The sequence below is a fragment of the Aulostomus chinensis genome, chromosome 1 (assembly GCF_037954235.1).
Source record: "Aulostomus chinensis isolate RoL2024-O1b breed Wild chromosome 1, RoL_Achi_v1.0, whole genome shotgun sequence".
NCBI lineage: Eukaryota > Metazoa > Chordata > Actinopteri > Syngnathiformes > Aulostomidae > Aulostomus > Aulostomus chinensis.
This window is the reverse complement of record NC_141320.1, coordinates 34612035-34638573: the sequence shown is the minus strand read 5'-3', so window position 1 is coordinate 34638573 and position 26539 is coordinate 34612035. Positions and strand designations below refer to the sequence as shown.

The 26539-nt window shown below is 48.3% G+C and overlaps 1 protein-coding gene and 1 non-coding gene across 6 annotated transcripts in view; both read right to left on the bottom strand.

Annotated features, from left to right (window-relative positions):
- Nucleotides 1–7625, bottom strand: part of LOC147271420 (protein NLRC3-like) — a 23020-nt gene extending 15395 nt beyond the window's left edge. For 3 of the 5 annotated variants that reach the window (XM_086202644.1, XM_086202653.1, XM_086202681.1), the window contains exons 1-6: nt 7567–7625; nt 6315–6549; nt 6064–6174; nt 5808–5886; nt 5511–5706; nt 3532–5329 (exon numbers count right to left, since the gene is read on the bottom strand). In XM_086202644.1, the coding sequence (XP_086058770.1) occupies nt 3532–5329; nt 5511–5706; nt 5808–5886; nt 6064–6174; nt 6315–6535 (2405 nt within the window). In that variant the 5' untranslated portion in view covers nt 6536–6549; nt 7567–7625. Of the gene's footprint in view, nt 1–3531; nt 5330–5510; nt 5707–5807; nt 5887–6063; nt 6175–6314; nt 6550–7566 lie in introns of those variants that run through there. The other 2 variants (XM_086202664.1, XM_086202673.1) reach the window with 2 other exon arrangements.
- Nucleotides 7626–26262: 18637 nt separating this feature from the next.
- Nucleotides 26263–26334, bottom strand: trnaq-uug (transfer RNA glutamine (anticodon UUG)). The gene has a single exon. It is a non-coding gene; the product is annotated as a tRNA-Gln (tRNA).
- Between the last annotated feature and the right edge of the window lie 205 nt (nt 26335–26539).

Sequence of the window (26539 nt, the reverse complement as noted above, 5' to 3'; positions counted from 1 at the left end):
CTCACCCTGGCGGGTGGGCTGGGCCTCTCAGGGGAGTGGGGGTTCCCGGCTGGCTGGCTGGTGGTGCCCTATAGCCTGAAGCCCGCCTGCTCTGGGGGGAGGGGGAGAACAGGGGATGGGTGGAGGGGATGGGGATCGGGGGTTGGGGGGGGTAGCTCCATTCGGGGGCGGTGGGCCTGGTCGTTGTGGTGGGCTGTGGCTGCCCCGCCTGGGTGTGGGGTGTGGGTGGGTGTCGGCCTCGCCGCTGGCGGACCTCTTGGGGGGCTCTGGTCGGGTCTCGGGCCAGAGGGGCCCTGTGCCCCTGGGCTCTGCTCATGCTGTGGGGGGGGGGGGGGGGGTGCCCGGTGGGACCGGGGTCCTCTCTCTGCCCCGTCTCTCTGTGGGTTGCTTCTGGGTGGGGTTTGCTGCTCCTATGCTTTCCTACGGGTCCTGGCATGGGTTTGGCCTGTGGCTGTTTCCTGGGGGAGGGGTGGCCTGGGGCTCCCTGTGTCCTGGGGGTTTCTGGGTGCTCTGGTGGCTTGTTCCTGACCTGCCTGCTGTCCTGGACTGGGGGTGTGATGTCCTGGCCCCCCACATCAGCTACAGCCAGCTACGCACAGCATCCAAGACAAACTGTTGCACACACACATACACATACACACACGTATACACACATAAACGCATGCGGTGCACAACTGACCCATAATCACACACTCAGACATTTATCTAAAAATTATATTAAACCAAATGGTAAACCTGCACTGGAAATTCTGCAACCAATGTTTTTTCCTTTTTTTTTTCTTTTCTCCTCTCTGTTGTTGTTGTTACTTTTTCTTTGTTTGTTTGTTTGTTTTTTGTTTTTTTTCTGCTATTGCTGTTGTTGTTTTTGTCCCCCCCCCTTGTCCTCCCTGTCCTGTCCCTGCTCTCTCTTCCTGTCCTCTCCTGAGCCTCAGTCCGGTAGCTTCATCAATGAACCAATACCATTCCTAATAAAGTTCAACACAGATGGTGATAGGAGGAGTTTATCAGGTTCCTCCTTAGCAGAGTAGAACTGCTTCATTCCAACAACGCACCAGAAACATGGATGCTGCTGCTGAACAGGACAGGTTAAAAAAAAAAAACTTGTCTGATTGATTTCTACTATTTTTGGTCTCTTTTGATGACGTGTGCTACAATGTGATGTCACAGCGGCCATATTGGATGAGCTGGAGTCTCTCAGGAAAGTTGTTTTCTTTTTTCTCTCCAAGTCCATTCATAATGAACCAAAGAAAACACTGCTAATAAACCAGCAGAAGACGAGGAGGAAGTTCAAAAGTCTCTGAACTTCAAGTCAGAGGATCGACGTCAGGTTGCCAGCAACAGAGGGACCAACTAGATTAGACTGATGAAGAGCAGCACCTGAAGGCTGCCATCAAAGAAGAAGACCAGAGAAGAGAAGAGACTGAAAAGAGAGGGGAAGATTTGGAGCAACAAACAAGGACGAGGACTTGGTGATGTCTGGACCTGAGACCAGCCACCGCACCTCTGCTGCCTCACAGCTGCTGACCAGCAGGGTGAGGACGCACCCAGAGGTGAACTGCAGTCACTTGAGCAGGGAGTCAGGGAGTTCTTCAACAACAGAGAGGTTCCTATGAACAGGGATCAGATCGCTGCTCGTCCACCAAACCAGAGACACAACAACAGGCTCAGCATCATCGCTCCATTTGTGAGCAGAAAACATGAAGCTGAGGAGCAAAGAGTCCAGGTGTCCATGCAGAAGAGCCTCTCACAAAGACAAACTGAGACTGAGACAGAATCCTGACAAAGAGGAAGAGAATTCAGGACTGGTGGAGAGGAGCTGGAGAGTCCTGATCAGACTGAACGCTCACCTGAGCAGGTAAAAGTGACAGTGGTCAGAGACCTGGAAGATCTTGATCAACATTCATGACAATGTTTAATGTTGAGGAGGAGAGGAGGAGGAGTGAGGAGATGTCCCACTGTCAATGGAGTTGTGCTGTGAAATATCAGCAACCTCAGTTTGGGAGAGATAAATCTGGGAAAACTGGAAGAAAATGAGTGAATCCACACTTTGGAAGTCTTCTGATGTCAAGATCCAACAATTTAGGAGTTAGAAACGGTCACTGATCAGAGATCCACTTCCACCAGAACATCAGCTTGAACTGTGACTGTTATTCTGAAGAGGAGTTCAGTTCTGGAGTCAAATGGAGCAGTTTTCAGTCCTTCACTTCACCAGCAGGAGGCTCTGCAGCAACTTCTCCTCAATCAAAGAGAGCATCATCAGTTTCAGCAGAGATTTAGTGAGCAGCAACTTTGGAGCCTTGGCTGAATGATAATAATGAGCTGCAGCATGGAGGAGAGGCTCTGAAAGGTTTAGTCCAACCAGGGTCAGAGAGAGAGGGGGCTGTTGCTCTCCAATGCCAGGTTCTTGATCAGATCACCATGGTTACTGAGAAGCTGATGGATGTGTGACCTCTGAAATTGAGGCTGACAGATGCAGAACCATATTAGTTAGTTGTGTTTCTAGAGCGCCGGGTCACGCGTCGATCAGTTTCATCCACTTCCAGGATGACGTGAAGAGCATCAGGATAAAGTGAGAGTTTGGTTTGTTGGATTTGGTGAAATCTGTTGATCATTCAAAACTGCAGAATTTGTTCCTTCATGTTTAGTGGAGTTTCTATCCAATCGTTGTAGAACCTAAGAGAACCTGAGAGAACAGAGCAGCACTGATTGACAATCTTTCTATCAATGTGATTGATGGACAGAGGAAAGTCAACTGTTAGTGGCTGGTGGGAGCCACCATTTGCCTGTTTACAGTGGCAGAGATGAAGAAGAACTTCAAACTCAGAACAAACAGACAGAGGAACAGTTTGGAGGGAACAAATCACCAGAGGCAATGAAGGCTCAGAGCAGAACCTGAGAGTCCTGATTGACAGGAAGTTTCTGGAGAGGACAGCAGGGAATCCTAGGATGAGGTTTTATAGCCATTTTGGACTCTTGTTGACCGACGTTGTCTGTTGAGGGAGTTTAGACAAGTTCCTAAAGAGGAGGGAACCAAGGTGAACAAAGGGTTTGGAGAAAGACTTTAAGAAGAAAAATAGGCTCTGGAGGGAATTTATCAAGCATCCACCAGAGGAAAAGGAGGAGAAGAACAAAGTAAAACCAGAAGAACATCTGATGAGATCAGAACAAAAAGACTCTTCTGATCAGTTGTTGGAGAAACAGAACATGGACATCATGATTGAACTTCAGCCCTCATGAATGCCTTCCCTTCATGTGGAGGAGAGCTTGTTAAACTAGAAGAAATATCTAGTAGTCCAGCTCAGGATGTTCTGCTCTCATCATTCTGACCAAACTCTTTGGACGGGACATCGGCCAAATGTCCTCCCTGTTCCACCACATTCTGGTCTCTGTTCTTTCCTGTTCTATCCTGCTCCAACTTCCCACAGAGACTCAGACCATGAGAGGAAGGAGGATGAGAACCAGAGGTGTTCCTCACGTATGAAGTTCAACTGGTAAAAGTCTCATCACACATCCAGGACTTCATCCACCTACCGAGCTGCAGTTGAAGCTTTGACCACTGGCAGCAGCCTCAGAAGAGCCTCCTCTGAAGCTGAATATTTGCTCAGGTCAAACACGTCCAGATCTTCTGAGGACAGTAAGATGAAGACCAGAGCCGACCACTGAGCTGGAGACAGTTTAGCTGAGGACAGACGTCCTGATCCCAGCAGACGCTGGATCTCCTCCACCAGAGAACCATCGTTCAGTTCATTCAGACAGTGGATCAGGTTGATGCTTCTCTCTGGAGACAGATCCTCATTCATCTTCCCCTTGATGAACTTAACTATTTCCTGTTTGGTCTCTGAGCTTCTTCCTGTCTGTGACACCAAACCTTGCAGGAGAGTCTGATTGGTCTGCAGTGAGAGACCCAGGAGGAAGCGGAGGAACAAGTCCAGGTGTCCATTGGGACTCTTCAAGGCATGGTCCAAAGCTCTCTGGTGCAGGTGTTTTAGTTCAGGTTTCTTTCTGAAGACTCGTGACCTCCAGAATGTTTGTTCCTCTGTCAGCAGATTGACTCCAGAGTTGATGAAGGTCAGATGGACATGAAGAGCAGCCAGAAACTCCTGAACACTCAGATGGACAAAGCAGAACACCCGGTCCTGGTACAGTCCTCTCTCCTCTCTGAAGATCTGAGTGAACACTCCTGAGTACACAGAGGCTGCTCTGATGTCGATGCCACACTCTGTCAGGTCGCATTCATAGAAGATCAGGTTGCCTCTCTGCAGCTGATCAAAAGCCAGTTTTCCCAGAGCCTCCATCATCCTCTTGCTCTCTGGAGTCCAGTGTGGATCCGTCTCAGCTCCTCCATCATATTTGACCTTCTTGACTTTGGCCTGAACCACCAGGAAGTGGATGTACATCTCAGTCAGGGTCTTGGGCAGCTCTCCTCTCTGTCTGGTGGTCAACAGGTCCTCCAGGACGGTCACAGTGATCCAGCAGAAGACGGGGATGTGACACATGATTTGGAGGCTTCGGGACCTCTTGATGTGGGAGACCACGGTCTCAGCCTGCTCCTCATCTCTGAATCTCTTCCTGAAGTATTCCTCCTTCTGGGGGTCAGTGAACCCTCTGACCTCCGTCACCATGTCAACACACTCAGCAGGGATCTGATTGGCTGCTGCAGGTCGTGTGGTCATCAAGAGGTGAGCGGAGGGAAGCAGCGTCCCTCTGATGAGGTTTGTCAGCAGCACGTCCACTGAGGTGGACTCGGTAGCATCAGTCAGGGTCCGGTTGTTATGGAAGTCCAGAGGGAGTCGACACTCGTCCAGACCGTCAAAGATCAATGCAACCTGGAACTCTTCCAACCTGCTGATTCCTGCTTCTTTGATTTCAGAGAAGAAGAGATGAACAAGTTCCACCAAACTGAAGTTCCTCTGCTTCAGCACATTCAGCTCTCTGAAGGTGAACGGGAACATGAAGTCTATGTGCCGGTTGGTTCTGCCTTCAGCCCAGTCCAGAGTCAACTTGTGTGTTAGGACCGTCTTCCCGATGCCAGCCACTCCCTTTGTCAGCACGGTCCTGACTGCTGTCTCTCTTCCAGCTGAGGCTCTAAAGAGGTCTTCTAGTCTGATGGTTGTTTCTCGTGCAGCTGGTTTCCTGGATGCTGCCTCAATCTGTCTGACCTCGTGTTCCTCATTGACCTCTGCAGCCCCTCCCTCGGTGATGTGGAGCTCTGTGTAGATCTGATTCAGAAGGCTTGGGTTTCCTGCTTTAGCGACCCCCTCAAACACACACTCAAACTTCTTCTGCAGGTTGGACTTCAGTTGACGTCGGCAGGCTGCAGAAGTTCCTCCTGAATGAACAAAGAACAAATGGAGTCAAGGGTGAAGACTGGGACTCGTCCTGGTCCTGATATATCTGGGTGCTGCAGGAAGGAAGCTGGAACTGGTTTGACGAGGGCTTGAATGTGAGGAACCTTCATTTGGATCAAAACATGATGCACTCCAGCTTTAAAGCTGTTCAAATCATCTTACTGATGAGCAGACGGTCAGCCAGCTGCTCCTGATTCATTCTCTTGAGGAAGTCCAGTGTGATCTTCATGAACGCCTCTCTGCTCCTCCTCTGCTCCTCCTCATCATCCAACCACTCCTCTGGTTCATCTGGACTCAGAACCCTCCGGACTCTCTTCAGCTCCTTCTTCACAAAGTCAACAATCTTCTCCTCCAGCAGCTGGAACAGAATAAATGTCAGAGTGAAACGAGTGGAGGCAACAACAGGTCATGTGACTGAAAACCTGCTGGTCTCCAGTGAGTGACTGAACCCTCACGGACCATAAAGATGGAGTCCAGGTGTGCTGGGTGTTGCTGGATGGACTCACCACTGAGACCATCTGAGTTCTGCTGATCAAGTCTGTGGAGACAAGATGAAGTCAAAGAACCAATAGTAAAGGAACACCAGGGACCTTCATGGTAGCAGGGACCTGGACCCAGCAGAGATGGGGGGTCTGTGGCTGGTCCCAGACCTGCCCACAGCCCCCTGCTCTTGAGTGGAAGAGATCGTATCAGAACAGACAGTTTACATTCTCACCTGGGATCAGACTCCAGTCCACCTTTGAAGTCTATAGGAAGACCCATAGACCAATCACTCTTCATGGACACACAGCTGGGTTCAGGGGGGTCTGGTCTCCTCTGAGAGAACCTGATGGAAACAACACTGATCAATGCTGACGATCAGGAAAAATCATCCAGGAAAACAGGAAAATGTTGAAGGTCAAACGTTTTAATGATGACGATAAAAAAAATGCCTGAGAAAAATGAGTTTCAGTCCTCAGAGCTCACCTCTGACCAGAAGACTGTTGACCATCTTTGAAATAAATCGGCCGATACATAGAGTTGTTGCTTCTGAAGGACACACAGCTGGGTCCAGGTCCAGGTCCAGGGCCAGGTCCAGGTTCAGCTCCAGGTCCAGGTCCAGGTCCAGGTCCAGCTCCAGGACCAGTAGAGTCCAGCCTGGTTTTCTGGGGAGGGGCTCCCTCCTCTAGGTCCTCACTCTGATTCATATCAGAGTTCAAACCTTCACACAAACACAACAACACCTTCATTTATCAACAAGCTTCACATCTCAGGACCCAAACTTGTGACTCCTCCAAGTTCAAATCCTTCTCCTCTTCAGAGACATGGAGGAGAGACATTCATTCTTCTCTGTCTGGAGGACGGAAGTCATCTGATAGCAGCAAGAAGACCTGAACCTCTGGACTCCAGCAGGACAGTTGAACTTTGTCTGGTTGAGTTGCTCTGAACTGAAAGAGCTGTTATCAGATCCAACATCAAAGTCTGACAAATGAAGCTATCACCATGACAACCTGACTATCAGACTGTTGGTGTCATCACCTTCTGATGGAGAACAGAATCTCCATGAAGCAGCGAGTGCAGGTGAAGGAACCAGCAGCTCTGACTTTGGAAAGATCTCAGTCCAACATTCCTACTCGGAATGTTGATCAAAGCATCAGGAAACTCTGATGGTTCGGATCAGATTCCAGGTTTGAGTCTCAGCTTCACTCCTCCAACAGCTCAGAATCATAAACTCAGGCTTTTCTAGCAGCTGCTCCTCCTCCAGGACCTCAAACAGCAACACTGAATGATGCTGTGGTCAGGACCCTCTTTCATGTCTGGCTGACACACAGCGGCTGTCCCTCAACTCCAGTGTGAAGTCTGGCATGTTAAGATCCGGTTGGACCCGTTCAGACTCTCCCTGCATTCTTCCCTGATGACGCAACATGAGAAACCAAGCGCTGCTGGTTTGCTGTGAACGTTCCCGCTGACGCTCGTTGTGAACCAGCTAGAATCCCACCTTCACACCTCCTGATGGAGACGGTTCAGCTGGACACTCAAGCAGGGAGCCGACTCAGTCAGAGGGATCCTGTTGGTCTGGGGGGTTCTCACCTGCTGAACTCACCTGAACTCAACCTGCACACTCGTTCAATGGTTCTTTTCTTCCCTCCTTCTTCCCCCTCCTTTAATTCAGTTAGCGGTTCAAGACAAACAGGTGACCGACATGGACAGACATGTCCATTAATCATGGCCTTCATACCTGGATCAGAGAGACGCTGCTCCTTCTCCCTCCTCAGTCCAGGTGTTTGTGTGCATTTGATCTGGCGTCGCTTCCTCATAACTACAAGTCAACGAGAACAACCTGAAAACCAGTCAGGCCACAGGCAGAAAACAGTTACAGGCAGTTGTCCGATCTCTCCACTAGATGGTGCTGCCTGCCTCTGTGATGGCTCCAGATCAGATGGATCCCAGCAGCAGCAGCAGTTGAGTGCTTCAACACTTCCAGACCTTCATGAGGTCACATCAAGTTCTTCCAGGATTCACTGAGAGACGTCTTTGAACAGCTGCAGCTTGTCTCTGTCCAGGGTCTCATCATCATCTCCCAGTTTTCCTCCTGCTCCCCCATTCAGACCTGAACTGCCATCAATATTATTCATGTTGTTATCTGACTGAAGTCTTTACACATCAGAGGTGCCACCCTTGGGCCATGCTGGGGTCGTCCCTTTGGTTCGCTTCTCCCACTTTTCAGAAATTTCTAACCTTTCTTTTAAAAGCTCAGGGTTCTTCGCCCCGATTAGGACGGTTGATACGATACTCATTTTACAAGTTGCACCTTTAACCTGTTCTTCTATTGGCACTTGGAATAAAAGACAAGAGGAAAAACATGAACGTCTGTGCAGGAGTCCAGGTGAGCACGGGGGGACTATTTTTAACTTTCTGTGTCTGTGTATCTTCTGGGCCGGTTGCCCAGCAATGAGTCAACTGTACTACAATACCCACACACACCTTAGTCACGCCCACTGACCATTCCCACCAATCACAGCTGGAGGAGCCAGGAGACGTTTCCCCTTCAGTCATACACACCTCTCCTTTCACTCCTTCAGGTTCCTATCCCTCCTTTCACTCTGACTCCTCCATCAGAACTGGGCAACAACAACTCCTCTATCTGTGCTGCAGCCTGGCCTTTTATCCACTTCAACCTCTCCCTCCTCACCCGTCCAGCCCTCCTCTCACACCCTCACTCTTACCTCCAACTTTGGAACTCCAACATGGAGCGACACAAGATCTTCAGAAGAAGTGCAGGTTATAGATTTGCTAGATGAAACGGTTTCCATGAACAAAGGGTTCACGTTGATGGAATAAAGTACAAGAATTCTTTGATTTAAAACAAATGCATGACCAGTTTTGTGTGAAGGGGAAACATGAATTAGACTTGAACAAAACGTGGTCCAGATGTAGAACTGCAGCAGTGTTGAACCCAGGTCTGACTGCTAGAGGACCAACAGAGCCCATCAAGCTCTGTGTACTGGAACGTGGAGTTTAGTTCCTTTCACACAGCACTGCTCTCTCTCTGCTCCTCTCAGCCACACTCCTGGATGAAGCTCAGTCACACCACACATATGAACACTCACAAACACACAAGGACACACACTCACCAACACTAAACATGAACAAACACAACCTGGTCAGCCTGAGTCAGGTCTGCTCAGGTGTCCTCAGTCAGGGGGGACCGGACCCAAGCATTTCTTTGGTTTTTATTGTGTGTCCTTATTCTGAGGGATGTTTCCCTCTCTATGTTCAGGAGGTTTATGGGACTTGCTGGTATTTTCAACTGAATGGTTTACTGGAAGCTGGAGTGACTGATCAGACCAGTCACTCCAGGAAACCTCCTTTAAATGCTGTCAGAGAGGGAGAGCCGTCTGCTGGTGGTGGTGTTCATTCCTCAGTGGGAGCCTCTATGGTTGATGTTCTACTTCCCTCTGGTGGTGAGGCAGTGGGGATGCAGGTGATCTGCTGGTCTGGTTGAACGTGAGTGGACAGAAACCTTGTTGAGGTGACTGGGAGTTCCTGACTGTGGTGAGCTGCCTTGCTTCTCCTCAGGTCTTCATGGTGGCTTTCTGCTGGACTGTTGTTGAAGGGAACATGGCATCGTATCATTTTCAGCTCTGACATCTGGACAGTGGACAGATGTGACATCATCATGGTCTCACTGCCTGCTTTGTTCATGGATCAATGGAACGTTGTGTTGGAACCTTTATTGTAGAACTGCTATGAGCTGAGAGCTCAGTGTTGTTGGAACAACGCAGCTCCACATGGGACTGATGTGATGAAGAGGTTTTTATTGAGCTGAAGCTGGAGAGCAACAATCAAAATGGAGCAGCAAACATTCTGATGGCAACGTTTACAGAGGAAAACTGTTGCAGAGTTCAGAGTCCCAGTGAGTCAGGTCAGGACTGGGAACACTGGTCTCTCCTCAGCACCTCTGACACTGGAGTCTGGGAGCCCTGGGTGGCCTCACAGCTCACCCAGCCCACCTTCCTCCACTGGTCTGCGGGGAGCCTCAGGGTGCTGCTCCAGCTGTAGAGGCCGTCCTTCTCCAGCACCCCGGGGCTCCTGCTCTCCTCCCCGCCGCCGCTGCTGCTGCCGTCCACCTTCCAGGCCAGACTCCAGTCTGAAGGGAAGCCCTTGTTGGCCAACAACACCAGCGTGACCCTCCCCTGCTGCAGCTCCTGGCTGGAGGGGGGCAGCACCGTTAGGGAGGGAGGGACATCACCTAGAAGACACCGCTCAGATTAGAGGACAGGCTAGCTGTCAATCAAATCCTGCTGCTAGGACACCAGGACTATGAGAGCAGATTTCCTCTTGAAGGAGTTTCTGTCAGATGTTTCTCTGCTCCAGCAGTCACTCACTCACACATTGTTTCACTTCCCTTCAAGAAGCGGCTCAGAAAGAGTCCTCACCGCCCAAATAGAAGCAGGACCCTGACAATGGAGGAAAGCCCCTTTGGCAGCAGCTCCACTTTGAAAACTGCCATCAACTAAAGCTTCTCTGTTCAGTCATGAAGATGAAGAACAAAGAAACCCCACACATTCAAATCTCCCTGATTCAGTACCATGGGGACAATGTTTACTTTGTCCTGTTACCAGGAGGAGGGATTTACCTGTGGCTGAGCATCAAAGGCAGCTTCAAGGAACCAGAAATGCCCTTATTTGGACATGACTTTGTCGAAGGACTCCCCTGAAATTCAAGGCCCTGAATGGGAAAGTATTTACAAACCTGGTAACTTAAACAACAAACCAGTCAAACCACAGCTACCAGTTTAAACTTCAGACTTGGAGGTTCATGTTCATGGTAGACTTCCAAAACTTGACTTCAGAATTCTTTGAACCCAGAATTTTTTTACTCTTTGATTTCAGAATTTTGTCTTTGATGTCATCGTGATACAATGGACCAAACCTCTAGATTTGATATTCTACTGCCCTCTGTTCACTGTTATGCAGATGACACACAACCTTGCTTGTCGATGGAGCCAGACGACACAAGCCAGTTTACTCATCTGCAAGACTGCCTGAAAGACATTAAATCCTGGATGTCTTCTAACTTCTTAATGCTAAATTCAGATAAAACTGAGGTCATCGTGTTTGGACCTAAACACCTCAGGGACACACTCTTGAATCGGATCTCTACTCTAGATGGCATCACCCTAACTCCGAGTACAACTGCAAGGAACCTTGGGGTCATTTTTGACCAGGACCTTTCCTTCAGCTCCCACATAAAGCATGTGACTAGGACCGCCTTCTTCCATCTGCAAAGTATCGTTAAGATTAGGAACATCCTTTCCCAGAGTGATGCTGAAAAACTGGTCCATGCATTTATCACTTCTAGGCTGGACTACTGCAACTCTCTCCTGTCAGGATGTCCTAAATACTCCCTAAAGAGTCTCCAGCTGGTCCAGAACGCTGCAGCCAGGGTTCTGACAGGAGTTAAGAAGAGAGAACACATCTCTCCACTTTAGCTTCTCTCCACTGGCTTCCTGTAGGATCTTGCCTCCATTGGGTCAACGGACTGCTCAAGTTTAGCGTACATACACAGCAAATGTATATGTGCTGTTGTTAAATTTCTGAAGTGTACCATTATTACTTTCAATCTGTAATAATTGTGACCGCTTGTGATCGTTGTATCAGGCTTTGAGTTGTGTAATGCAATTTCGCCTTGGGCTCGATCCCTTGGTGACAAATAAAACACTCAAATACTCAAATAGAATCGACTTCAAAGTCCTTCTGCTGACTTATAAGGCTCTCAATGATAAAGCTCCATCCTATTTGAAAGAGCTCATTAGTCCCTACTGTCCGACCAGAGCACTCCGCTCCCAGAATGCAGGTCTTTTAGTGATTCCCAGTATCTCTAAAAACAGACTGGGAGGTAGAGCCTTTAGTGACCGGGCTCCTCTGCTGTGGAACCAGCTCTCTCCATGGGTCAGAGAGGCAGACACTTTAACTACGTTTAAGTCCAGGCTTAAGACTTTCCTTTATGACAGAGCCTTCAGTTAGGACTGGTTCAGGTAGCTCTGAACCATTGATAGCTATGCTGCTACAGGCTTAGACTGCTGGGGGACACATCAGGTTACATGGAGCCCTTCCCTCCTCTCCTCTCCTCTCCCCCTCTCTCCTCCTCTCCTCCCCACACATTTTTGGAACTGTCACTACCACTACTTGTTGCACTTTGTAGTTTGGCCTTGGTGTCTCGCAGTCTCTCTGTGTTTCCACAGATCCACCTGAGCCCCAACCGCCGCCTGCATCGCCCCCCCCCCCTATTCCCTACTGTTACACCGGCCTGCGCTCCCCTTCCATGAACCAGTCTGCCATCCAGTCCCCCATCAAGCTGGCTTGCTCTCCCTGCCTCCCCTTCCAGAAGCTTCCTTCTTCAGCTGTTATTAACATTTCCGTGTTTCCCACATTTTGTATTGTAAACTGTTTTCTTGTCTGTAACAACATCTACTGCACGTCTGTCCGTCCTGGGTGAGGGATCCTCCTCTGTTGCTCACCCTGAGGTTTCTCAGATTTTTCCCTGTTAAAAGGGTTTTCTATGGAGTTTTTCCTCAGTCGATGTGAGGGTCTAAGGGCAGAGGATGTTGTTATGATGCCATGTGAAGCCCTTTGAGACAAACTGTTGGTGAAAATGGGCTCTACAAATAAAATCGCCTTACCTTGTGACATTCAGGACATTTTTGGAGCCTCTTGTTGGATTTTGCCACAGAGAATCAGAGCCAATCAAAAGCCTGGTGGACTTCAACATGGAGGACTGAACAAGTCAAGAAAGCATCAGTTTGACCTTCACAGGTGTTTCTGTTCCTGTCTCAATGCTGTAGAAAGAGCCTGAGGAGCTCAGAGGGTAGAGCATCAGACTTTTAATGTGAGGGTCCAGGGTTCAAGTCCCTGTTCAGGTGCTGTGGAGGTTCCAGTGTTTGACAACATGGTACTGGATGAAGTTTAGTGTTGAACAAACTGTCATCATCAAAAGTAGAAGTGTTCTTGTCTTGCCACTGTGAGACTGTTGCTAGAAAAGTGACCAATAATAATTTCATGTGGCATGCAATTAACAAAAGACCTACATTGATGGTCGAGGGGTCTGGAACCTATCCCAGCATCTACAGGCCAGAGGCAGGGTTCATCCTGGACAGGTTGCCAGTCCATTGCAGGGCCAACATACAGAGACGAACAACCATTCATACCTACGGTCAATTTAGAGTGTCCAATCAGCCTCATCCCAAATTACACATCTTTGGACGGTGGGAAGGAGCTGGAGTACCAGAGAGAACCCACGCATGAACGGGGAGAAGATGCAGATTCTGCACCTGAGCCTGGACTCAAACCCAGAACCTTCTTGCTGTGAGGCCACAGTGCTAACCACTGCACCATCATGCCGCCGTGGTCTCATATACTTTTCTCAATTGTGTTTCTTTCATGTCCTCCTGAGATCAAACACAGAATTCTAGTTACTGTCAAAGCCCTGATGACATCGTCAGGAATTCTGACTTTGATCTGGAGACTCTTGCTTTAATCTGAATTTGATCTGACGAATGTTTTAGTTTAGGTTGCATGATACCGTCCACCTCATTTCTCCTGATGGACTGGTGACCTGTCCAGGGTGAACCCTGCCTCTTGAACAATGTCACCTGGGATCGCCCCCCCCCCCCCATGACCCTTAAAGGACAACAACAGAAAGTGGATGGAGGGATGGACTCAACACTGAAATCAGCTGATCTGATCCACATTCTAATGTTTCCTGTCCCTCTTTCGGAGTCAGTCAGAATAGTAGTGTATATAATAATGTATATCCAACCTTGTAGTATCTTTCCAAAGCTTTGAGTATTTCTTCTTGTTTCTACTTGTAGTTTTAGTGTCTGGATCTTTTCTTTTGATGTCCTGCTGTCTGCTCTTTGCTTTTGGAGCTTCCTTCAACAACTACCAGGCCTCCTGGGTACTGTAGGAAACATGGTCAAGTTCTTCTGACTTCTCCAGGAACGTCCTGCTCTCATTGGTCTGTCTTCATTTTGACTCCTCCCACTGCCACAATGACCAGCCTTTATACTCTTGGTGACTGGGGCCCTGGTTGCTGCAGGCCTCAACACCAGCCTGTGGTTGTGAGCAGGGCAGAACAGAACTGACAGTATCTCCCATGCAGGACCTGGGTCAGCGCCTGGTGCCAGCTGGGGCGCCGCTTTAACCTGGACCCCTAGAGGATCTTCTCCAGGAACTGGCCTTTTTGGTTCCATCAAGGCCTGAGAGGATGGTGAAGAGTGATCCTCCACCAGGCAGCACAGTCAGCAGCAGCCATTTTGTTCCACTAGAATCAAGTATGATCGTGACAGACTGGTGAGTATTTGCTAACTGACACTTCCTGTTTTTACTGCTATTCTTCCATGAATGTGCTCATGTTGGCTGGTCCCCAACCACAGTTTCAAAGCCATGATGACATCTTTCATCAACAATCAGACTTATTTTTTCTCTATTTGGACAAATAAGGTTTCAACTGACACGGCTGGCCAACGTCCTGGAGTTCATTCAGCCTGGAGAACCAGGTGCTGGTTCCTTCTTTTACCAGGCAGGAACGGGCAGCAGATCCAAGATCAGTAGGTGCGGATGTCTGCTTTGACTGGTAGGAGGAAAGAGAGCAGGAGAGCTGGTCAGAGACAAAGACAGATCATGAAGAAGGAGTGCTGTATTCTGCCAGCACATGCTAGTGACAGTCAGAGATCAGGAGTCTCAGCAGGGAAAGATTCATCTCTTATTTCAGAGGATAGTTGGACGTTCACTGGAAGACAGTGACGTGTGGTGAGGTTCATGGCTGGTGAGGCACCGACTCCATCACAATCAGATCTGTCAACATATGAAAAAAAACCTGCATTTAATAATAAAAACAGTCAAAAAATGTTCTCCATGTTTTGGCTTCTGTCTGCCACAGCTTCTTCAGCGCTCTGGATACTTTAGCGTGAACCTCCTGCTTCCATTGAAAATCCAATTTAGAAAATTGTTTTAGCTTAGAAATGTAATCCTCCATTGTGACATTACGGCCACTCAGGAGAAAAAAAATAAGGCAAGGCAAGGCAAGGCAATTTTATTTGTATAGCCCGTTTTCACAAACAGTTTGTCTCAAAGGGCTTCACATGGCATCATAACAACATCCTCTGCCCTTAGACCCTCACATCGACTGAGGAAAAACTCCATAGAAAACCCTTTTAACAGGGAAAAATCTGAGAAACCTCAGGGTGAGCAACAGAGGAGGGATCCCTCACCCAGGACGGACAGACGTGCTGTAGATGTTGTTACAGACAAGAAAACAGTTTACAATACAAAATGTGAGAAACACGGAAATGTTAATAACAGCTGAAGAAGGAAGCTTCTGGAAGGGGAGGCAGGGAGAGCAAGCCAGCTTGATGGGGGACTGGATGGCAGACTGGTTCATGGAAGGGGAGCGCAGGCCGGTGTAACAGTAGGGAATAGGGGGGGGGGGCGATGCAGGCGGCGGTTGGGGCTCAGGTGGATCTGTGGAAACACAGAGAGACTGCGAGACACCAAGGCCAAACTACAAAGTGCAACAAGTAATGGTAATGACAGTTCCAAAAATGTGCAGGGAGGAGAGGAGGAGAGAGGGGGAGAGGAGAGGAGAGGAGGGAAGGGCTCCATGTAACCTGATGTGTCCCCCAGCAGTCTAAGCCTATAGCAGCATAGCTATCAATGGTTCAGAGCTACCTGAACCAGTCCTAACTGAAGGCTCTGTCATAGAGGAAGGTCTTAAGCCTGGACTTAAACGTAGTTAAAGTGTCTGCCTCTCTGACCCATGGAGAGATGCTGGTTCCACAGTAGAGGAGCCCGGTAACTAAAGGCTCTACCTCCCAGTCTGATTTTAGAGATACTGGGAATCACTAAAAGACCTGCATTCTGGGAGCGGAGTGCTCTGGTCGGACAGTAGGGACTAATGAGCTCTTTCAAATAGGATGGAGCTTTATCATTGAGAGCCTTATAAGTCAGCAGAAGGACTTTGAAGTCGATTCTCGATCCTACAGGAAGCCAGTGGAGAGAAGCTAAAGTGGGAGAGATGTGTTCTCTCTTCTTAACTCCCGTCAAAACCCTCGCTGCAGCGTTCTGGACCAGCTGGAGACTCTTTAGGGAGTATTTAGGACATCCTGACAGGAGAGAGTTGCAGTAGTCCAGCCGAGAAGTGATAAATGCATGCACCAGTTTTTCAGCATCACTCTGGGAAAGGATATTCCTAATCTTAGCGATACTTCGCAGATGGAAGAAGGCGGTCCTAGTCACATGCTTTATGTGGGAGCTGAAGGAAAGGTCCTGGTCAAAAATGACCCCAAGGTTCCTTGCAGTTGTACTCGGAGTTAGGGTGATGCCATCTAGAGTAGAGATCCGATTCAAGAGTGTGTCCCTGTGGTGTTTAGGTCCAAAAATGATTACAATAACTGAATGACTGCACTTGACTTTCCTAACAGTAAATTGTAGTTCGCTGTCACTTCTTCTTCTGCAGCGGACCGGAGGAGGCGCAAGCAGAATCCCTGGGCTCACTAGCGCCTCCTCCATGAGGCAGGAGAACTGCGTGCCTCACCCGGCACCTTTTCGCAGCCGTTTTATGATCGCTCAGCACAAGAAACACGTTACACTCAGTGTATACAAAAACACTCTACATGATATTCACCAGCTAAACTATAGAAATGTAGTTTGTTTCGCAGAAGTATTTGAACATTTTAATAGCGCCATAGAAAGAGACAGCAATACGGGCTCCCTGCATAGCATGCAGCACAGTTAGCCGAGTCATTGAGCAATGCCTGGTGAGGCTCAGCTGCCTGGTGCCTCACCGCACGTCTCTTCTCAGTATTTGAACGATAAATATGAAAAATCTGTGATTTTGAATAAAAAATAACTTAAAACTGGTTGAGTTAGAAGCAAAATAACTTTATCGTACAAATCAAAGGAAAAATACAATAATTGCTTTTATTTTTTTCAATTTACATTTTTTTCTTTCCATGATGACGGGCGAGGCACGGCCTCACTTGCCTCCCCTGACCGCACGTCACTGACACACACACACACACACACACACACACACACACACACACACACACACACTGAGACATGCAGCAGCTCACAGTAACTGCCTCAGTCACACAGCAGATAGACTCCTTTCTATAACAAGATAAGCAGTAGAAATGGATGGAAGTGATGATGAACTGATGAACAGGTGATTTGTCCAAAAGTCAACATCAGATTCATTTCCAATCTGTGGAAGCAGTTTCATCTTGAGGTTCCAGGTAAGAACAGCCAGCTGTGGGCTGACACACATCTCTTCAGGAGCACTTCTATGCTCCAAACTTGCCAGGTTGAATTGTGTCTGTATTCTGAGGGCAGCAGGAGGACGGAGGAGTGAGGACACACACATTTGGAACTGAGAGCAGCTGTGTGGGATTTCCCCAGCAAAGATGAAACCAGCTCCTTCATGCTGGCTATGAAGGCTCACAGTCACACTGACCCTGCTACAAATACTTTGATATGCAACAGACTGGTTTCTCTTCTGGTAGTTTGTTATCAACTGTTGTCACATTTAAGGATCACTTTAGACTAGAGGGTGTCCTCTTCAGATTTTGAACAGCGTAATATAGACTCTGTGGGTCCTTCTGATTGATTAATGATGACTTGTTGAAAAATTCCTACAGTCATCAGTAGGAGCAGAGCTGATGAGGAGAAATCAACTCCAGATGTTCCCAGACGGGGAAAACCTGCTCTTCCTCGCTGGTTCACCTCTGGAAACGAAACTCCAACAGATGCGCGGACCAGAGGGAGGAAACCACGGCGTTTCACTGCTTTAGATTTAGAATCTCACGCCAAGCCGGAGAAGCAGGTCCTGAATCAGTCACGTGGTCACTGCCGGCTGGCGAGGCTTCGGACGTCACCACATACGTCATCAATACGCACTTCAAAAAACGAGAAGAAGACGCGGGAAGCTTTGAACACAACAAGGAAAGAAGGAGAAGTCCGTGAACCCCCGGCCTCGGTCTTTGTCTCCTGAAGGCTGAGTGGCGCCGGTAGAACCTCAACATGTGCGCCGCGCAGCTGCTGCGGGTGTCGGTCCAGGAGCGGATCCTCGCCGCCGCTGAAGACTTCCTGCTGCAGCTGGGAGAAGGAGACTCAGCGGCTGGAGTCCCGGTGCTGAGAGCGCTGCTCACCGAGCGGCTGGCGGCGGCCGCGGAGCAGATCGTGGCTCTGCTGGAGGAAACCGTGGCGGAGTACGAGCGGGAGAACCGCCGGCAGAGGTTGCTGCTCGATGCCGTGCTGAAGCCCCGAGTCAGGCTGGACAGAGCAGGTGAGTCCCCGCAGGGACCTGCTGGGCCCCTCATTCAGTCCAGGAAGTGGAGCTGCAGCAGGGCCGGTTCTCGACGGGCATTTATAAGGGGGCAGACAGAAATGTGAAGGGGCACATGATGGCGACTGAGGCGGGAAAGGGTGTGGTGGTGTTGGGGGGGGGGGGGTAGGTGGGTCTCTGGATCACTGTTGTTGTCATGTAATTGGATTGCACTTTGTCAGACCTTCACCCTCAGACCGGTCCAACCTGGTCCCACATGAAGGCTAAAGCCCAGTTCACTCCAAGATTTTAGGCGTCAGTGACTTCCCTCCCCCAATCAGGCTGAGGCATCAATGACCACCACACTACAGTAATGAGGGTGAACAGATCCAAGACAGTGGACTGGGAGGTCGCATGCGACGTCGGTGACAAAAAGTGGACACCAGCACTGCTGGATATCAGGACTTGTGGCAGTGACGTAAACGGAGCTGCAGCCAATGACAGCAGACATGGGAGCTCTGGCAGTGGGGGAGTGACGCAGAGCCACCAACAACAATGAGGAGGGGCATGGATTCTAGGAAGGGTTCACCATATCCTTGGACACAGGATTCTTGGCTCCATGGTAGCGCACTAAGGACCTGGAGGGCTGCGTTCTGCTCCACCTCCATGTTTACAATGAAAGGGGCGTGCGCTGCGTCCAAGAGTTTCCTGGTCAGCTGTGCAGTTGGCCACGCCTCCTGACGGGGAAAATCCTGTAGTCTGAACACTCCTGTGCACCGACAAATCTTGTAGTGTGAACAGCAGCCTGATTGAGCGCCGATGGTGTGAACAGCAGGGCCTGTCGCGAACAAAAAGTAGCGTAGTTTGAACAGGGCTTGAGCTTCTGCTGGTGGAACTCTGAGGGTCCCTGAGGCCCCAAACCCCTGACCAGGAGGAGGTGGCAATCCCTCGGGGCCAAATTAAAAAAGAAAACTAAAAAAACATTTCTGGTTCCAATTCTGAGATCAACTTACACAATAAAGTCAGACTCGATAAGAGCTCTCAATGTAGCCGATATTTACCAAACTGAAGGGTTGGCGTTGTGTTAAACCTCTTGTTTGTCTTCTTGTCCTGTTCTCAGCTTCTTGTTTGGAGCCCCTGAACTCTGTTGGCACCTGAACAGCTCCACTCTCCTTTCTCACCAATCCACTCCTCAACAACAGCCTCCTGTTTCCCTTTGCAAACTCTAACAAACCTCCATATCCAAGTCATGTGTTCTGGACTTCTCATGGCCCAAGTTGACCAAAGTCCTCTTTCTTCGATGGAACGTGGTTTGATGGTAGGGGGTTCAGATCTGTGACAAAGCAGAGAAGGAACTCTCCCAAGATGCTGAGACGCATCAATGACAGGGCTCGGAGGGAAAGAGAGGAGGTGAACCTGTCCTCTCAGTGATGCCTTTTCCAGTGGATTCTTCAGCTTCTGCAATAAATCTGGTCCACATTCAGTTTGTGGCTCATCTGTTACTTTCTGAAGGGAGAGAGAGAGAAAGAGAAACGTCAGTCTGAGTGCAACCCAACACAGCAAAAAGCTGTGCTGGAACCTGACGGGCTACGTCCTGGCTCGTTAGGGTCCAAGCAGTGATTGATGGTGATGGAGGCAGTGGGGTTGGGAGGGGGTGTGTGTGTGTGTTTGTGTGTCACGAGAAGATACACACACAAACACACACACAGCGGTGTGACAGAGAGATGAGAGGAAGCTGACACTGTATCACGCACCTTTTTCAGCAGATTTTTCCGCTGCTGCAGATCATTTTGTCAACTCTTAATCCAGTAATGTTGGGAGTCCATCAGGATTTGTGGGGTTTTTAACTTCTAAAATTTTGTGGAAAAATCCCAGAGACAAACTCCACCTTCAGGAGCCAGAAAGAAGGATTGGATTGTTTTTCTGAAGGCAAAGGTGGTCCAATCCCATCCATGATCCCAGACCTGCTCAGTGCCCCCTCAGATAAAGATGGTGGATCAAATCAACAACAACAAGTCAGTAAAAGTCAAAGAGCAGGCAGCACAATGTTGGTGGGACTTGTTCTGATGATGGAGCTCCATTCTACCACCATCATGGATCAGACACATGAGGAAAGCTGTGGAGCAGCTGAAGGTGGTTGCTGCCAGGCTGAAGACCACCAGACACATCAGGAGGACCAGGATGGTGATGCTGAAAGAGCAGCACTGACTCAGTCAGCACACACACACACACACACACACACACACACACACACACACACACACACACACACACACACACACACACACACGTGTCAGCAGTCTCTCTGTCTCCTGCAGCAAGTCACATGATATCCAAATGAGTCCCGTCAGAATGAACCAATGTTACAGCAGCTTTAGGGGACAAAATCCAAAGGCAAACCTCCTGCAGACACCAGTGAAGCTCTGTTGTTTCATTTCAATGCAGTTTCAGTCCAGATCAGTGAGTCCAGAGCTGCTAGCTTGACAGCTAAACACGGAGCATCACAACACTCAGCAGGACCCTGGCTGGAGTCGTTCTGCCAGCTTGAAGCGACGTCACTCATGCAGCTCTTTGAGTGTCTCAGTGGTTCAGACCTCCAGTGCTCCAACATGAACAGGAACCTTGAAGACCATCAACCATTCATCAACAGTACAGAACAATGAGAAGAGTTTCCACTTCTAAATAAAAGGCTATCACACTGTTACTACTACAATATTACAGTATTATAGGTTTAGAAAGTTCACCAAATTAAGAGTAAAATGATATCATAGGCATTGACTCAGCTACATGTAGAATACAAATGCAGAGCCAGAAAACCTGGAGAGAACCCACGTAGGAACAGGGAGAACATGCAGACTCACACAGAAAGATCCTGTGCTTGAGCAGGGGCTCGAACCCAGAACCTTGTTGCTGTGAGGTGACAGGTTGAACCACTGCACCACTGTGCCTCCTATAATGGAAACTATACAGGCCTTTTAAAAAGTTATTTTTGTTCACTGCCCAGCCGGCCTGGGCTGGACCGGCCATTCAAGAATTGTCCCACTTTTCCCAGTGGCCAGGATGTCCCTGGACCCCACACACTGACCAGGACACTGGGAGGCGGTACTCATGCTAATGGTAGCCAGCAAGTGTCTCTGGTCTTGTTGTGTCTGTAATGAGGGCCATTGTGTTCCAACTGAGCAGGAATGTAAAAACATAGAAGATTTTAATAGCTGACGGCTATTTGGTGTTGTTAGAGTGGATAAACCTCACCTTGTGATTATGAATGGACAAAACCATTCAGTGATGGGGACCTATGACCTTTGACCTGGGTGACCCAACGTTGATCCAAGCATCTGAAGCCAGCGTTTCTGTTCCCAGTTTGCTGACTGGTTGTCAGTAGCAGGACGTCTTTTTTCATTGAGTTGATTTCTGTTTCTGTCTGTTGCTCCGCTGTTTCAGAGTCAAATGAAGAGATTTCTGATGTTGCTGTTTGTGTCCTGCAGATGTGGAGCAGCTGCTGGTGATTAAAGAAGAGGTTCCCCCTGAGCTGCAGGACCCAGAGCCCCCCCACATTAAAGAGGAGAGGGAGGAGCTCTGGACCAGTGAGGAGGGAGGGCAGCTTCAAGGGCAGCAGGAGGCTGATATCACCACGTTCCCCTTCACTCTGGTCCCTGTGAAGAGAGAAGGGGACGAAGAGAAACCTCAGTTCCCACAGCTTCATCAGAGTCTAACTGAGGAGAACTTGAAGGAAGAGTCTCTGAGCAGCAGCCCAGTTCATCCTCTGAAAACAGAAGCTGATGGAGAAGAGAGTGGAGGACCAGAACCAGAACCAGCCAGCAAGGTAGATCCAGATCCACTTGTACAACCCCAGACTGAAGACCAGATGTCAGACTCTTCTGAAGCTGAGCCTGAAGTCAGTGAGGATGATTGGGTCAGACCTGATAACACGGCCACCTCTGAGCACAAGGAACCCTTTGGCTCCAGGAGGAATTTGCTTCAGAAATTGAGACCAGGACAGGAAGTGAGTCATTGCAGCTCAAAAGAGCAAAAAGTAAAGACTGAAAGAGAATCAGAGATCATCAGGAACGTGAACTTTGGTCCTTCTGAATCTGAGACAGAAGTCAGGAAGGATGAGCGTCCCTTTAGGTGCTCAACATGCAGTAAAGATTTTAGGAACAGAAGGAGTTTGAATAATCACATGAGAACACACACTGGGGAGAAACCATTCCCATGCTCAGTTTGTGGCAGAAGATTCTCAGAAAAGGGTAATTTGAGAAGACACATGAGAAGACACACTGGAGAGAAACCATTCCCCTGCTCAGTTTGTGGCAAAAGATTCTCAGAAAAGAGAGGTCTGAAAAGACACATGAAAATGCACAATGGGGAGAAACCATTCCCCTGCTCAGTTTGTGGCACAAGATTTTCAGAAAATGGGCATCTGAAAATGCACATGAGAACTCACACAGGGGAGAAGCAATTCCCCTGCTCCATTTGTGGAAAAATGTTCTCTGTTCAAGGATATTTGAAAAGCCACATAAGAACACATACTAGAGAGAAACCATTCCTCTGCTCAATTTGTGGCACAAGATTCTCAGAAAAGAGATATCTGAAAAACCACGAGAACACACACTGGGGAGAAACCATTCCCCTGCTCACTTGGTGCTGAAAGATTCTTGATAAAGGCACAACTGAAAAAACACATAAGAACGCACACTGGGGAGAAACCATTCCCCTGCTCAGTTTGTGCTAAAAGATTCTCGGTAAAGGGACACCTGAAAAGACACATGAGAATGCACAGTGGGGAGAAACCATTTTTCCAAACATGACACTGAAGCCATGACAAAAGAGTGGGAGACGCAGGTTGAAAGCCAATAATGAATGTATTTAACTAAAAAAAAACACAATAAATCAAAAATGGGCCCAGGTGCTTCCAACTAGGAGGAATGAACAGCTCCCCACCCTCCAGATACCTGCTGCAACACAAGAAACATCATGAAAGACACGAGATTCTGCGTGACTTTTCTGTTAAACCTGTGTTGAGAGCTAATTTGCAGTATGCAACCAAACCAGGTTACTTTTGAATGTTGCAAAAATACATCCCTGCAATTCTTCAAAAATAATTAATAATACGAGAACACACATTTGGTTTGTTTTGCACTGGAATTGTCCTTTAAGAGCTTCACAAGCTGGGAGAAGGATTTTAAACACTACTCTGGATTTTACTGGAGGCCAGTGCAGCGAAGCTAAGATTTGCGTGATGTGCTCTCTCTTCCTAGTTTCTGTCTATGCTTCTTGTCTATGCTTTACGCTTTATTTCTATGCATGCACCTGCATTGTGGACCAGCTGCAGAGTCTTCAACCACTTGTTAGTACAGCCTGATAATAAAGTAAATAAAAATATATGATAATAAAGAGTTACAATAGAGCAGTGACATCACTAGATAATGTGTCTCTAAGGGGTTTTGGGCCAAGCACAGGAACTTCTGTCTTATCAGAGTTGAACAGTAACAAGTTATAAGTCATCCAGGCCTTCATGTCTGGAATGCATGCTTGTAGTTTGGATAACTGTTGGCCTTCATCCGGCTTTATTGATAAATATAATTGATTATCATCTGTGAAACAATGGAAATGTATGGAGTGTTTTTGAATAATATGACCTAAAGGAAGCATATATAAAGTGAAGAGTATCGGCCCCAGCACTGAACCTTGGGGAACACCGTGTTTAACTTTGGTTTGCATGGAAGATTTATCGTTAATGAGTAGGGCTGGGTTTAAAAAATCTATTTAATCCATTTGAATCAATTTTCCTTTTCATGGTTTGATATCGATTCATAAAACCCACAGATCGATTCCTAACTTGCAGAGAACAGCCTGTGTATCAACTCTGGCAGTCTCGCATGATCAGCGTTTGGCGGCAGTTTTAATGGAATGTGATTTTGCGAGAATTTACTACCAGTCAAGCAAACATGGTGGACTGAAGCACAACCCTGAAGGCACACTCGGTGAGATTAAAGGCCGATGTTTGGGTGCACTTTGGTTTTAAGGACGGAGAAAATGACGACTTGGGGGGGGGGGCAATATGCAAACTATGCAACGGGATGGTAAAGTACTGTGGGAATACGACAAATTTCCACTTGTCAAGACATCACCCAGCAGAAAACCAGTCGACACGGCTCAAACAACGCAGCCTGGAGCAGGAATAAGATAACCGAGGCTGTCGCAGTTTTTATATGCAAAGACATTCGACAATACCAAACATGAACGCAAGCTTAAAACAAAGCATCGAAACTTCGCTTCACTCAGCAGAGAACGTGGCATTGACTTGTGATTGTTAGACGTCAAGAGCAACAGATTCATATCTGACCATTCCAGCTCACTACATTAGCGACTGGGTCCTCGCATGCCATGTTCTTCAAACCAGAGCCGTGGAAACCAGCCACACAGCGAGAAAACTCAGCGAACTGTTATTCAGTGCAATAGGCGAGTGGAAGCTTAGGAACAAGGTGCAAGCTATCGAAACTGACAATGCAGCAAATATTGTCCGCGCTGCGGAGATTACGGGCTTGTTGCACATTGGTTGCTTTGCACACCTTCTTAATTTAGCCTCGCAAACTGCGCTGAAAGTCCCTACAGCTGCACGCTTGCTCGGCAGAGTCAGACGCATGGCTGCATTTTTTCATCGTAGCTCTACGGCGAGCCACATCCTCAGTGAGAAGCAAAGGGTGCTGGAGCTTCCTGAGCACAAGATGGTGATTGACGTGGTGACGCGTTGGAATAGCTCACTGGAGATGCTGGACCGTTTCCTCCAGCAGCAACCAGCCATCTCAGCAGCTCTGCTGTCACCTGAAGTACGCAGAAACGAGAAAGATGTCTGCACGTTGACAGAAGTGGACGTAAGAGTCCCAGAGGATGTGGTCAAAGCCCTTCAGCCACTGAAAGCAGCTACTCTTGCCACGTCTGAGGAAAAATCCCCGACTGTCCATCATTGCACCCTTGCATGCACAACTGTTGGAAGAGATGCGCTGTGTCCCCCAGGATTCAACAGTCATCAAAGAGGTCAGGACAGCAGCAGACAACAACCTCAATTCAAGGTAAGCTTAAAAAGTATGTAGGTGAATGCGTGTGCATTCATGCACATTCATTTCCAATTAAATTATATTTAAGTGATCAAATATATCTTTTCAAGGTTCGTGCCTTGAAGGACAGGCTCTATGTTGCTTCAGCGTCAGACCCTCGCCACTCAGATGCAGCAGCAGAAGAAGCTGTCATCCACCCTGACAGTCAGAGCATCAAGTCAAGGAAACATCACCATCTTGTAGTTCCAAACCTTCACCTGTCAGATTCAGCTACTTCTTATTGTGGGACTTTAAATTTGAACACAAACAGTGTCTAGACGCACGATGGCCCAAAAACGGCCCGCATCCCAATTGCAGATCAGCACCACACCAGACCCAGGATTGGTCCAGTTCTGATTTTACTTCAGTATTTGGCACCTTAGGATGTTCGGACCGAATCCAGTTAGTTCCACACATTTTCATTTCACCTTGGATTTTGGAGCTTTCGGGTTAAAACCTGTATTTCATGTGTGGGCCAAAACCGTCATGTGTGCACCACAGCCGGATCAGGAAGCTTTCAAACGGATCTGGCCCAAAGACTCCTGCTATCTGGGTAGTGTAGATGCCAATGTAGTGGTTGGGGAAATAGTCTCTGAGAATCCAACTTGACGGTCCTGCTAAGTGTTGTGATGCTCAAATGTTCTGTAAAATAGTTGGACCCTCAGCAGAGATGCTAGATTAGGAGTTGATGGGAGTTGTTGCAGATACCAGGGTCCAAAGTCCAGGCTTGAACCTGGTTTGTGCAGTTATTTGTCAAGCTAGCAGCGATTCTTTCCTTTTCACATCGCCGTGTCTCCTGATGACTCAGGACCAGTTGATGTCCATTTACCTGTCATGGTGACAGAGAACTTTGTCCAGCTCAACCAGGACAAAACTGAGGTCTTAATTGAAGGTGGTGGCAGCGTTGTTAGGGCCTGAGCCTCCTCCCAACCAGCCACAGCCAAGTAGCAGGAGTTGGCCATAGAAAAATGCAATTCCTCCTTCAAAGTCCGCAGTCCGAGACCTGCTGGAGGCTCCACCAAGATTTGAACTCGGATCACTGGATTCAAAGTCCAGAGTGCTAACCATTACACCATGGAACCTGTCCAAAAAAAAAAAGACATGAGTGAGAAAAATTATGGCGCTTATCATGTAGGAGGGACTACAGTGGTTGTCTGGTTTTAATTTTCACAAACATCCATCCATCCATTCATCCATTGTCTTCCGCTCATTCCTGTTAATGGTTGCAGACTCCTTTTTCAGAGCTGGAACCTTCCTCTGTGTCAGCTTCCTGTTCCCATCTCTATG